We start from the raw sequence: 13,591 nt of genomic DNA on the forward strand, positions 1-13,591 counted from the left end.
GGGTGGCTTTGGCCAGCAGTCATGTCCTCCTCTTGGCATTACACCAGGTAACTGTAATTCACTCCCTTCCACTGTTACTGTGTAGGATTCACCTTCCAGCTCCACTCTGACATCTCAGTCATGCCACAACTTCATTTGAAAGTTTGATACTAGTTCCCATTTCTCAAGCCAAACCAAACAAATGCCTCATCTGCATCTGCACAGCTCTTAGGGCTGAGATATCTGATCAGTTAATGCTGCCTCTCTCTGCCAGGGTCACCAGCCTCTGCACTTTGTGGGATTTCTGCCTCTGCTGCTCCACACATCCCTGCGTGGATCTTCTCCATAGCTGCCACTCTTCCTACCCTAAGGACCACCCTCAGCAGCAATTACTTTGTAAAGATAATAAGAGATTAACCAAACCAAATGTTAGAAAATGAAATTAACACTGCTTGTTCTCTGGTTCCTTGTGAGATTGTAAGGGGAGTAAATCACAGAATCACACAATATCCATCCTCGCTCATATTCTAGGCTGTGCTCTGGTATTTCTGTACCTTGTTTTCACACACAATTTAACTGTTATTGAATTTTAGTCAGCCTGTGGCAATCCACCTGAAACACCTCAGTGGACAACCTGCCCTAATGTTAATAGGATTGCAGGGGATCATATCCTGGTGAAACCATCGCTCAGCTGATCTCAGATTTGAAAAAGTGAATTGTATTTTCTGAATAGGAGACTTTACACTCAAAACTAAGCTGCATGTGTATCCTGCGGAACTGCATTTGCTGTTTGAAAAGGGGCCAGCTTCGTGGGAGAGTGAGGAAGAGGACACTTTGACAGGGTAAGTTTAATTTTCCCACTGTGTCAGTTATTCTTCACTTCAGTTTGTGTCATTTTCAGCAGCATCATTTAATGTTGTTCCTTTATGAATGTGAAGGTAACACAAGTTATGCATTTCAAGTCAGTGGAGACGTAAGAGCACCAAGAGCCTGTATACTTTTATTTTTGAAGAGTAAGTGTTCAGGTAAGTGTGAGATCAGCACACAAGGGACCTGACTTGTGCAGAACAGGGGCTGGACACGATGGCCTGGAATGTGTGGATGGTGAGCCCAGCCCTGGGCCAGAGATGGGCTCCCACTGCTGAGGCAAACAAGTCTTTCCAGGGCTGGTAGCTCTAAGGACAAAATAACCCTGTGACTTTTAACTTTGCTGCGACACATTTCCCCATGTGCTAATTCACATTAAAAAGTGGTTTGCTCCCATCACACACCTGGCCTTCAGAGCCAGTGGCAAAGGAAGCAGTAGCTCGGGATGGGAGCTCATCCTAACAGGTAATGCACAGGAAACGGGCTGCTTTCCTTAATTTGTTATTTTAGTCAAAGCTGACAGCAGCAATCAGCTCCCGGCACAGAGTGAGGAGAGCACGTTCCACTGCAGCAGGGCTCTCGGGCCAGCGGAGCCGCTCTGGCTGCTGGGGCTGCAGGCCCTGTGCCAGGCCGCGCCCCTCATCGCTGTCCCCACGTGTGGGGCGGGCGTGCAGGGGAAGCTTGCGATGCCCGGCCCCACGGCGGCGGTCCCGGCTCCACGGCGGCGGTCCCGACTCCACGGCGGCGGCCCGGACCCCTCCCACGGCCCCGGCTCCACGGCGGAGGCCCGGACCCCTCCCACGGCCCCGGCTCCATGGCGGCGCCCCCTGGCGGCCCGTCCGGCTCCGCGCGCGACCACCGTCCGCGCGTGCGCATGCGCAGGAAGCGGCGCGCGGGGCCGAGGGGCGGGCCCGGCGCGCCGCTCTCGCGAGAACGCGAAGCTATATCAGCGAGTGGGCGGGCACGGCGCTTCCTTTAGTGCGCGTCCGCCCGCAGCGCAGCACCTTCGGTTAGTCGCGCCACAGCCCCGCGATGGAAGACAGCGCCATGGACATGGAGAGCATGGGCCCCCTGCGTCCGCAGACTTTCCTCTTCGGGAACGCTTGCCGCGGTCGCGCTCTTCCGGGGCCCGCTGGCCCCGTCGCCCCCGCAGGCCCCGGGGCCGAGCGCCGTGCGGGGCCGCGGCCTGTGCCGGCCGAGCGCGGCCGCTCCGCGTGCGGGGGAAGGGGAGGGGGGTCTGCCCGCGCCGGGGGCGGGGCGGGGCCCCTTTCCCGCGGGCCCCAAATGGCGCGAGGCCCGCACGTGGCGGGGCCCGTCCCGCTTTGTTCCGCGCTTTGTTCCCGGCGCCTCCGGCCGTTCCTAAGGACGCGGCGCGCCGGGAGCGCCCGCGGAGCACGTGGCAGCGCGGCCGAGGCGGAGCACGTGGAGCGCCGCGCGGCCACGCGCCCGTGCTGCCCATCGCCCCGGGAGGGCCCAGCCGCCCACGGCCGGCGGCTACGGAGAAACCGTCGGCGCGGGGAACGCTGGGCAGGGATGGGCTTGAACGGGCCGCGCGGGAGCTGCGTGGTCGGCAGCAGGCCGCGCGCTCGCCTGGGGTTTTCCTCTGCCCACGTGTTGGCTCCGTGCGTGCCCGGGGTGCCGCTAGTTCTCTGCACGGACGAGGCCTGGGAGCAGCGAGCTCCGAAATAACTGCTTAGCAAATACTTGCGCCTTAAATAAAACAGCAGGCTTATAATTAAATTGTCTTCTTGCAGGCTGTGAGCTTAAAGCAGATAAGGAGTTTCAGTTTAAAGTAGATGATGAAGAAAATGAACACCAGTTGTCTCTGAGAACGGCAAGTAGTATTTGGTTTTTACACTTTACATTTTAAGTGTGGTGGGCTGTGATGCAAGACGTGAGTTTTTTAACTTGTTACTTTTTTCTCCAGTTATAATTCTAGTGATAATTGTTACATAAATCTGTTAAAAATAACCATCTCTTATTGGTAGTGGAGCATAGTCTGTAATTTCAGGTATTTTCTATATTGGAAAAGTTTCTCTGTTCCTGTTTCAATGTTGAAAGCAAGTAAATGCAAGGCTGGAAAAAATCAGAAGTCAATTTACAGTGGATTTAATAAATATATGGTAAATGGAATTAAATGCCAGACTATACACGCAGGCATCCCTAATGCAAATAGTGCAGATGCTACAGGGGCAGAGGGGGAAGAATAGATTTGTAGGAGTCATACATAGGTACACTCTTATAGACTACAAGGAACTTGATTTTGAAAACTATTTCAATATGCTTCCAAATATAGCTCCAGTCCTTTTTCTTTCCCAGAAGCAGATAATAAGTAAATCCAAATTGGAAGGAAGGAGGTTTGTTTTATTGTCCTTGGTTTGTCCTCTCCAAGGATGTATCTGGGAAACCCTATTTTTCATTCAGATAATTAATCTAACAGACTCCTGAAGAGTTCCTGGTTGTGTCCTTGGAGCTTTCTGGTGCCACACAAGTCAGACACATATTTCAGTGCTTTTTTGCTGGACTAACGATGGTTTTTTGGGTAGCTGAACAATAATATACCCTATCTGAGAAGACAAGAAGTTGAAGAGTTGTAGAATCTCTATTGATTATTACTGTGTTTATTTAAATGCAAGGAGATGCTTTGATACCTGGAAGCAAGAGAGTCTTAACATTTGTGGACTAATTCCTACAGTGGAATTGCTTCCTGGAGGTCACTTGCATAATGATCTCCAGACACTTCATGGTGTTTCTTAAAACACTTGTTAATTATGTGAGTCACGTGCTTTCCATGCTTTTATATTATAAAAAGGATAGCCTGGACTTGACAATGAGTAATTTGTTCTTAATTGCAAATCCTTTTGCTAGAAGAATATACCAATAATATATAGGGTAAGTCCATATGCAGACTTCTTGTATCTGGATGTTACACAGATGAAGTCAATAATACTTAAATTGTACTGTTTTACTCAAAATTCTTTTCTATTTATTTATTTTTTTTTCGAGTGTGCCTGTAGCATTTCTTCTGATGTTGTACGGTGTGAGGGATGAAGCAGATCAATCCACACCACTACTTAGTTGTTAGGCCTGTGGGGGAAATGAAGTCTTACCTCAATAACCTCTTTTCATAGGAAAAGATACCAAAAAACACCTTGTTGAGTAGAGGAAGGACTTACAGGTAAGGTGTAAAGGCAGTAAACATTTGGGGGCTGATCTGTGCCTCTGACAAAAGCCCAGGAGTAAAGACAATGCCTGTTAAGATACAAATATGGTGCTGGACTTGGGCATGAGGTATGGCAAGATGAGAAGGGGAAAAAGGGAAAAGAGGATGGATGCAGGAGGTAAAAGTGCCATGAGTTTCTGTAAATGTCTTACTAATGGCATCTAAGAACACGGATGGTCACTGCTTCATCACCTACTTAGTGTGCATTCCTTCGGTGTAGAAATTAAATCACACATGTGGATGCTTGCCAAACACTGGAAATAGATAAATTAAATGTAAGTGCTGTAGTGTTGAACTGGGGCAAATGACAGGTCATGTTCTAAAATTTTTGTCTCACTAACTGAATGATTCAGTATTGTTAGCACATTTGAGGGGTGAGATTAGAGCTGCAATTTCATCTGTTCAAATTGCTAATAACATCATTTACCAGAAGTAGCTAATCCAGTGTTCTGTTTGCCAGCCTTCAGTCTGTACATCCAAGTCTGGACCATTACAGCCTCATTAAAGTTCAGCTGTTGGAGAATGTGAACCAGTCTGCCTGCCTCTACCTGAAATGTTCATACCCACATCATCTTTGGGGGTTGGAAGGCTTTCTTTGTATGGGGTTTAGGAAAGGAAACAGCCTTGTGCACTGTTTTTGGGAATAGTTGTAGTACAAGGGATTCTTGGTTTTCATATCTTTTGCATATCTGCATTCAGATGTCTGAGAGGCCCAAGGTTCAGTGAACTGGAATTTCAGGCCTAACCACTGTCCGTGACTCACTTGTCCTTGCAGCTATGAGTTTTGATTCTTCAGAAAGTGGCAGACTCTTACTCAGAGTAAGGGATCTAGGCACTTAGGCTTAGAAATGCCTTGGGTCAACAGTTCTCAGTCTATGGTGAATTACAGCAAAAGGCATATGCATAAATCACAGCATTCAACTAAGCTGCTGTTCAATTTGAGTCCTCAGTGAATGGCAGGTAAGCAAAAGGTGCACAGTGCGGTAAAGGGAAGCAATTGGCAGATGAAATGTGGCTGGAAGGGGAAAGCTATAGGCTGTAATTCTGTAGAGCAGATGCTGTGTTCCTTGGACCAGCTGTAGAGCTGGCTGAACTTGCCACTGCCTCTTTAGTCCCGTGATCCAGCAGCAAGTGACCTGATTTTGCTGTCACCAGAACCTGCCTGGAGGTGCACCTTGGAAGTTTCAGGGTTGTGGAGAAAGGGTATCAGCTTGGGATGGAGTTGGATGAAATCATTTGCAGTCAGAAATGCAGATTTCAGTATTAATTGATGCAGAACAGTGAATGGAGTTTAGAAAATTTTTAAATATTTGGGAAGATGCTCAGACGGTGCCCTGTTCTTGACTTCACAGGTTACTTTAGGAGCTGGAGCCAAAGACGAATTACACATTGTAGAAGCAGAAGCACTGGACTATGAAGGCAACCCTACAAAAGTAGTACTGGCATCTCTGAAAATGTCAGTGCAGCCTACAGTAAGTGCAGAAACTTGGGAAAATATACTGTATATATGGTCTCTAGTGAGAAAAAAGTTGAAAATGGCTTGTGTCATTCACTAAACTGAATTTTAGTGAAACTGAACAGTATTCCAAGAAGTGCCTGTTTCACTGGTAGTAAATACATTTTTTTGTGCCTAGTAGAGTTACTTGAGTAATTTGGAGACAATGTACTTGTTAAAATTACACGCTTTTTAAGTGACAGTAGTTATGCATGGTATCTATATACGTACAAGTCTAAGCATATGCAAGCAGATGAATCTTTAGGTTGTCTTGCTTTCTTTAAACCTGGGAAGAGAACAATGAATTTTTTCTGCAGGTCCCAAGCTCTTAGGTGACTCTGAAGATGGTTGCTACTCTCCGTTGATTTAAGGGCACGCTATTATCATTTCTGCTGTCTGGAATGTAGTTGGACTCAGTTGACGATAGTGTACAAGTAGAGCTGCAGAGTGCTGGGGCAGGTGGGATGGATAATGTTCAAGTAGACTTTGCTGCCAAGTGGAGTACAAACAAATGTGTATTCGTTTGGCCTTGGTGTGCTTTAACTGGAATAAGCAACAAGTGTAGTAAACCCCTGTTGGTGGCTCTGAGTTGACTCTTTAACACTTGGAGAATACTCTGTGGAATGGGACCTTGGAGTTGTGTTAGCCATGCAGTCTCCAGTGCTCATGCTTGTTTCCGCTGGGGTGGAGTGTCTCTTGAGTACATTTCACCTGGAATATCCATCTGAATACCAATGCTTTGTCCCACAGGTTTCATTGGGCGGCTTTGAGATCACACCACCAGTGGTGTTGAGATTGAAATGTGGTTCAGGGCCTGTTTACGTCAGTGGTCAGCACCTCGTAGGTACGTATGGCTGCTCACTGCTTTCCTGGCAGCACCAGCAGAACTTTGGGATGTGTAGCTGCTGTCTCAAGCAGTACTTTTGCTGGTATTGACGCTCTGAATCTTAAGGTCATATCCTCAGTGGCATGAAGTGGCTTTAGGGCCAAAGCTGAGAGGAGTGCTTGCATGCCTTTGCTTGCCACTTGGTTTGTATGGATAACGGGCATTTGTCAGCCTTGCAATTTCAGTTCTGATTTCTTCCCTTAGAAGTTGGTGTCCCACTGTAGGCTTTTGGCTTATGAGCTGAGTGTGAGAAGACTGCCCATGAAATAGTTCTGATTTTTAACTTAACTAACCCAGCACCAGCCTTCTCAGTTGGAGAGTTGTCTTTGATTTTTATACTAGTTTTCAAATGTGTCTCCTTAGGAATGGAGAAAATGTTCTATCTGCTTCAGTCAGCTGGAAAAGCTCCTAGTCAGTGGTTATCCTTCCTCCTATCAATTCAGCACCTCAGCCACACCAAACCTACTCAGCTGTGGGTGGTCCTCTTTGTTTCTTACTAGCAGTCATGTTTTATATTGTTTAATGAGGAGAAGTTTTTATACTTTGCCTTTGCTTTTATCAGCATTAGAAGAAGAACCAGAATCAGATGAGGAGGAAGATGATACAAAAATCATTAATGCTTCAACAAAGAGACCAGCAAGTGGAGGAGGAGCTAAAACACCACAGGTATATGGACTTGCAGTCACTTTATTCACAGCATTTTCTTTTAGTTCGGTATTAGTGCTGCTTCTAGGGGGAAGCAGTTAAACACCTTGCTGTTAAAGAAGTGTAATAAAGTACAGTAGGTCCCCAAAGTTCTCGTGAAGATGTAATTGCTGCTTTTGTGGAAATTTTGTCCGCTGCAGTAACTGCAGGTTCTGATATAAACAGCAGTGTACCGTGAGAGTTAGGATGATGATCAAAGCTGTACTACAGAGGAAAGTTCATATGCTCAGAGCATATGCAGTGACCTTGTCAATAGCTTTGGACTTGGCAGCTGTAACTTCTTGGGTTTAGCTAAATTGATGGAAAGTAGCCTTGTGTACTTAGGCCACAGTTGTTTTGGGTGGCAGTTGCTCTTTATTACCACAAAATGGAATCAACACTTGACAAACTTTCTTTTTTGAAGAAAAAGCCAAAATTAGCAGAAGATGATGAGGATGATGATGAAGATGAGGATGATGATGATGAGTACGTATTGTTGTTTTTAAAACATGTTTTAAAATACAGAGCTAACTTTCAGAACATGAATTGTGTGACATAAATCAATGCTAAGTGAAAAAGCTCCTGGATCTTGGGTAGAGTAAAAGCATCCTTGCCTTATTTGTCTCTACAATGCTATCTAAATTATAATGTTCTTATATGTCATATTGGACTTCCTGTTATCATTAACTTCTAATAGTAGTAGTGAGAGTCCCTAGGATATATTTCTTCTGTACTAAAGAGGAGGGAATGCATTTAACTGCCTTAAAGGTAGTGCTTGCCCTAGCACTTAGCCATGTGTTAAGGGGTAAAGTAAACTTGGAAAGATAGCTTGCTTCCTTCATGCATTTTATTGGGAGGGAGGGGGAAGATCAATTCCTAATGTGAATCTTGAGTTATGGTGAGTGACTTCCTTTCTAATTGTAGTGATGAGGATGACTTAGAGGATGATGAGGAAGAAATTAAAGCACCAATAAAGAAAGTAAGTGGCTAATATGTGATACGACAGTTATCAGGCAGGTAGTCCCTGAAATGAGTGAGTTTTAGCACAGCTCTCTGGAACGTGTGAACGAGGGGTGTGTATGAGTGTGCATCCATCTAGCCTATGGTTTTATTTCCTTGGCTGCAACAGTCAGACTGGGTCTTGCCAGCACAGGGATGCAGCTGTCAGACTGGTGTGAGTGTGGATAGCTCTTGGGAGCAAATTCTGCCGGCCCTCGAGCGCCGCCTGTTGCTGTGTGGGAGGAGCAGGGAGGCGTTTCTTTTACTCACACTCGTGCACTTTGGCCTGAGTTTCTATGTTCATGCCTACTGTTCAAAAACAGGGATTTAGTGTTTTACTTCACTGCGTGCTGCTCTGTCCCTACCCAGTTTCTGTCAGGTGATAGTGCACAGGGGCATGGTGAAGACGCTCTGAACTGCAGATTCCTGCCACCTGATATGATCTAGAGTCACTGAACAAAATGGTCCCTTGATCTTTGTAGGCATTTTAGACTCCACGTCTTAGATGTGTGTGTGGTATCACGTTCTGTGTGCATCCCAGACAATATTTCTGGGTGAAATGCCAGATGAGGTAATAGTTGTGTTACAAAAGAAAGGTAACACTGAATGAGGTCATGGATCTGCGGTGCCACCAGGAATTAATCTTTAAGCAGTATCTGCCCCCAAAGACTGTTGATACATGAGGAAAAGTGATCTATTTAAGGAAAGTATGATGGGAGTCCCACATAGTTGTATGGTATCATAACAGAACCTGTTGTGTGTGACTGCACCAAGATGCTTTCTTTTGGGTTCCATGCTGTCTGCAGTTTGACAAATTAGCTTGTGTGCTTGCTTTTCAGCCTGCTCGTGAGGTTGCGGGAAAGAATATGCAGAAAGCAAAGCAAAATGGAAAAGACTCTAAGCCATCCACACCAGCATCTAAATCAAAAGTGAGTGAAACCAACTGAGTGAAACAAAGGTCTATTCTAGTGGGGAAGCTAATTTTCTTGCCTGATGGTAACTTCAAACAGCATGCTAACATTCAAGTTGAAGGTATTGACAATACTGTTCACTGCTTCACGTTCTCTGTGCAACTCTTCAGTGATCAATATGTACCTACAACAGTCAAATCTGAAATCAGGCATACTGTCCATTGGGAATATTGGTAATTCTTTGGTTTGAAACACTAAAACTGTTCATTTTGTGCAGCATCTTGTACAAGAGAATGACTGCTGAATGTGTTTCCACTGGAGAACAGTGGAGGCTGCTGCCCTGCAGTTACCCCTGCAGGACTGGCAATTTCCTTGTTAATGCTGTGTGCAGCTTCTCCTTACTGCTAGTACTCAGACATGATGCCTGGAAGGTTCATACAGAAATGAGCATGGGGTGCATGACAGGACAGCATCTGAGAAGTACTGCAGTAGATGTGCCTTTTAAAGCATGACCTAAAATCTGACTGCAGATCTGGAGTTAAACTCTGAATCACGAAATATTTTGGCTGTTTTTAGTTTCATTTCTATTAAAAGAGCTGTGGAGGCACCTGCCCAGAAGCATAAGATACCAGCTATGCTAACTATAATAACTCCAGACTTGAAAATTGTTCTTTCTTGTGCTTCTAAGGAATGTGTGGGATGCATGAATTCAGGTTTTGTGACTTCCTAAAAACTACATGGACTATCAGTGTAATAGCTAGTTTTATAAAATTTATCTTACATTTTCTGTATCGTTATGTGCAAGTTACTAATGAGATGAATAATTTTCAGACTCCAGATTCCAAGAAGGATAAAACTCTAACTCCAAAAACACCAAAAGTCCCTCTGTCATTAGAGGAGATAAAAGCAAAAATGCAAGCATCTGTAGATAAGGTGAGTTTTTGGAAATGAGGTTTCTCAGCCTTTCACACTTTTGCAGATGAGAAGAATTGGATGTTTTAAGAAATGGTTATGATGTTGCTGATTGCTGTGCTGTTAATCAGTGTGTTGATGTTGAAGCCCAGAGAAATGAAAACACATTTGGGGGAAAATAAGCCTCTGTACTCGAGAGAAACAAAACCACTTGCTTTGAGTATTTTTCCAGTAGTGCTGGTTAGCAATTGGGCATTTCTTGGGGAACTGGCTCTGTTCAGGTTTAAGAACAAAAAAAAAAAATAGAAAAAAGAAAAAAAAAAAACCCTTAGGTGGTATTTGTTGTAAAGATGATTTAAATAGTGTGTGTACACTTCAGGTTACTAAAGTAAAGTGGAGTGAGTTCCTCACATGCTTGGAATGCCGTGGTCTTGAAGCAGTGTCCCAATGCTTGTAAGGCTCAGTAACTTCCAGAAGAGGGAGATGGGTGCTTGTGATGTGAGCTGATACACTGCTACAGACCTCAAAGCTTTTGCTTTCTACAGGGATCTGGACTTGATTCTCCCTTCAGTGGATGCTTCACCCTTTGAAGGTGTCAGGGCAGTCACTTGCTCTGGCTCTTAATCACTTCTGACCAGCACTTGGTCACACATGTCAGTAGTATTCTTAGCTGCTATTTAAGTATAAAATAGGAAATCCAGTTGTAGGCTGGTTGGGTGTAGCAGGTGATGCTTTTCCTCCTGAACCAGGGTTGAAGTGCACAGTGCAAGGGCTGTGTCCTGAGTACTCCCCTGCTGGGAGCAGATGGGAGCGAGTGCCTGGCTGTGGCTGTACTTGGCTGGGTTAGAAGTACTGGTAAGGGTGCTAGGAAGCATTGTTGGTTTGCTGATGGGGTTTTTTAGTTCAAGATAACACACTTTTAAACCCCATACAATGGCAAACGAAGGTCACTCAGAGGGTTAGGATCATCTCCTGCTTAGACCATTAGTGTTTTGAGGCTGCTTTGTTCCAGGGGTGTAAAATGAGACCAGAAGTGTTTGAATACAGGGTGGATGCAGGCTGAGCAATGACAGGCTGTGATGAGGATGGGAATACACAGTCCTGGACTGTGAGCTTGACATGATGGATGGGCCCATCCTGGGGTGTCACACTGTAACCCCTGGTTGCTGCTGTGGTGCAGTGTGAGCACAAGTGGCTGAGCTGCTCACAGCAGACATGTCCCTGCAGAGGGAAGCATGCAGAGCAGGGAAGCATGCAGAGCAGATAACGGGCAAAAAGAGCTTTAAAATACATTATCTGGTGCTGGAGAGTGTTTCTAGTGGGAAATGCCATTCTGTGTACGCAGGGCTCCAGCTGACAGCAAGTAACAGCTTTTGAAAAGTCCCTTACTAGATTAGAGAGGAACTCTTCTATCAAGTAGGTGTCAGGAAGCTAAGAGAAAAGCATGAGGTAAATCAGTACCCAAATCCAGGCTTGGTTGCAGCATTGCAGTTTGAAATATTCTTCACATTGCTGTTTCCATTGAACAGAAATTTGCTGTCTTGTGTAGTGTGTTAAGTAGCAGCTAAGTGTGCTGTCCTAATTGGAATGGGATATTTCAACTGATTTCACCTGAGAAATTGGAAAATATTTCTCTTGGGACTTGTGAAAGGACATCAGTGTCTCCTAAAATAGCATGCTGTATTATTTTCCCTGGAGATGCATCTGCCTTGTACATTTGGGCGTGTGCAAAGACAATTCCAGGGATTACAAGGAAATGTTACTACAACAGTTCTTTAAATTAATAGAAGTAGTGTATTAGTGAGTTTGAAAAGGTAGGTCTGAGGTCAGTTCATGTTTTGCTTCAGAGAGGTGAGTTTGGCAGCCTGCCTGTGAAGGGTGGTCTCAGGTTGGCTGTAGTAAGAGTCCATAAACAGGGAATTAGTTCTAGTTTACTTGACTAGCACCAGGCTGTTGACTACAAGGAAGGTGATTTTAAGTGGTGAATGCTGTTGTGTTCTTCAGCATCAGCAAAGAGTCTTGAATAGCAATTCAGTGTGTAGCCACTTCAGTGAGAAATACCTGGGCATGGTAGAAAAACTTTTTAAAATAGTTTAAAGCAGATTAATGTGGGAAGTTGCAATGTGAGTTTAAATTCCACTTGTTTTGCAAAAGGTGTCAGCTTCATAGGTTATTTATTTAAAGCATTAAATGACATGCAGACCCTAAAGCTTGCTTTTTTTCCAAATAGGGTACTACCCTTCCTAAGCTGGAGCCCAAATTTGCCAACTACGTTAAGAATTGCTTCAGGACGGAGGACCAGAAGGTAACAGAATTCATCAGAACTTGATAAAGTCCAAAAGCTTTTAGAACCTGACTTAGGGATTCTTTTTCACTTCTTAATCTTTACAAGCTTTGGACTGTTTGAAAGGGTTACAAACCATAAATAATACTTCAGATTAAATATATGGGAATGGTTTTAAGGGTTTAGTTGGCTCAGATGGGAAAGCTAGTATTTTATTACATTTTTCCAGCTTTTATATGGTTGCTAAATTATCTCTTGCTTACTAAACCCACAGAATTTTCCTTTTGGCACCATATTGGCTAAGGAAATGAGCTGTGGTTTCCCTTATTGCTGAATTTGGCCACCTAGGCCAGTCTGGTGTTCAGCCCTTTTTGGGGAGGGTGTCTGGGAGGGAGAGCTGTTTTGTGATTGAGATGATGGCATTCTTGCTACATTCTCTCCCAGAGTCATCTGAGCTCTTGAAAAGAGCACAGGCCAAAAGGTGGTATCAGGAAACAAGTTTCTGAATTAGTTACTACTAACAGAGACTAAGCTGAAAATGTGTCTTAGATTTTCCTATCAAAATTCCTTCAGGTTAATTTTTTTGAAGTGACAGAATTGCTTATTCTTTCCTGCTTCCTTCAGTGGTTCAGAGTAAACTTGTCTGATGGACAAATTGACACATTCCTGAAGGAACATTGAAAAGCAGTCAGCCTCAGTTACTGGAGCTGTTGTGGCATTAGGCACCATAGAGAAAATTCAGCCAATATTTGCCTCACTGGTCCACACCCATCCTCTCACCTTCACTGAATTCTTATAGTTGTGACCTAGTGTGAGTAACAGTCTTCTAGCAGAAGGACTCAGTGTCATGCTTTCAGCTTGATTTTTGCTGAATGTACTTCAGTTATAATTCAATGTCAGTATTTTATCAAATAAGTGAAAATAGTAAACTAAGAATAATTTTTAAAAACGGATTTCAATTTCTAACTTCTTGTGTACATTTCCAGGTCATTCAAGCTCTCTGGCAGTGGAGGCAGACTCTGTAAGAAAAGAAAACAGTTTAAACAGTTCATTAAAATCTGCAGTCTTATTTCTGTAACCATTATTTGGCTGTTCTTTTTACAAATGCTGAAAGAGCTTTCCCTCCTGTGTCTGATAAATGTCATCCAGATTACCTTGCCAAGAATGTGTTGTCCAAAATGCCTGTTTAGTTTTTAAAGACGGGACTCCACCCTCAGCTTCATTTTAAGTATGTATGGAATGTTTTGATAAGGCATGGTGGTGGTCAGACAAATGGAAACGGTGGGGAGACTAAATGTATGTGGAAAAAAATAAAAATTTAGTATTTTAATAAAGTACTATTGTTTCTTTT

The 13,591-nt window shown here is 44.3% G+C and overlaps 1 protein-coding gene across 2 annotated transcripts; it reads left to right on the plus strand.

Annotated features, from left to right (window-relative positions):
• Positions 1-1,793: 1,793 nt before the first annotated feature.
• On the plus strand, positions 1,794-13,574 carry NPM1 (nucleophosmin 1). Of its 2 annotated transcripts, XM_088063642.1 has the most exons (11): positions 1,794-1,941; positions 2,600-2,680; positions 5,422-5,541; positions 6,315-6,408; positions 7,013-7,116; positions 7,559-7,620; positions 8,059-8,113; positions 8,973-9,062; positions 9,876-9,977; positions 12,187-12,261; positions 13,227-13,574. In XM_088063642.1, exons 1-11 carry the CDS (start codon positions 1,879-1,881, stop codon positions 13,263-13,265), a joined length of 885 nt encoding a protein of 294 aa, XP_087919768.1. In that variant the 5' UTR covers positions 1,794-1,878; the 3' UTR covers positions 13,266-13,574. The 2 variants fall into 2 exon arrangements, with proteins under 2 accessions (XP_087919768.1, XP_087919769.1); XM_088063643.1 differs by lacking the exons at positions 7,559-7,620; positions 8,059-8,113.
• Positions 13,575-13,591: the final 17 nt, after the last annotated feature.

The sequence above is a fragment of the Pseudopodoces humilis genome, chromosome 17 (assembly GCF_049639895.1).
Source record: "Pseudopodoces humilis isolate 2021_Gansu_Grassland_sample_001 chromosome 17, ASM4963989v1, whole genome shotgun sequence".
NCBI classification, from domain to species: Eukaryota; Metazoa; Chordata; class Aves; order Passeriformes; family Paridae; genus Pseudopodoces; species Pseudopodoces humilis.

What these genes read in the sequence shown, in the direction of transcription:
- NPM1 (XM_088063642.1), top strand. Translation starts at nt 1,879, where the DNA reads ATGGAAGACAGCGCCATGGACATGGAGAGCATGGGCCCCCTGCGTCCG. An exon ending in GTCCGCAGACTTTCCTCTTC is followed by an intron (nt 1,942 to 2,599) that starts GGGAACGCTTGC and finishes TGTCTTCTTGCA; the next exon opens with GGCTGTGAGCTTAAAGCAGA. An exon ending in CACCAGCATCTAAATCAAAA is followed by an intron (nt 9,063 to 9,875) that starts GTGAGTGAAACC and finishes AATAATTTTCAG; the next exon opens with ACTCCAGATTCCAAGAAGGA.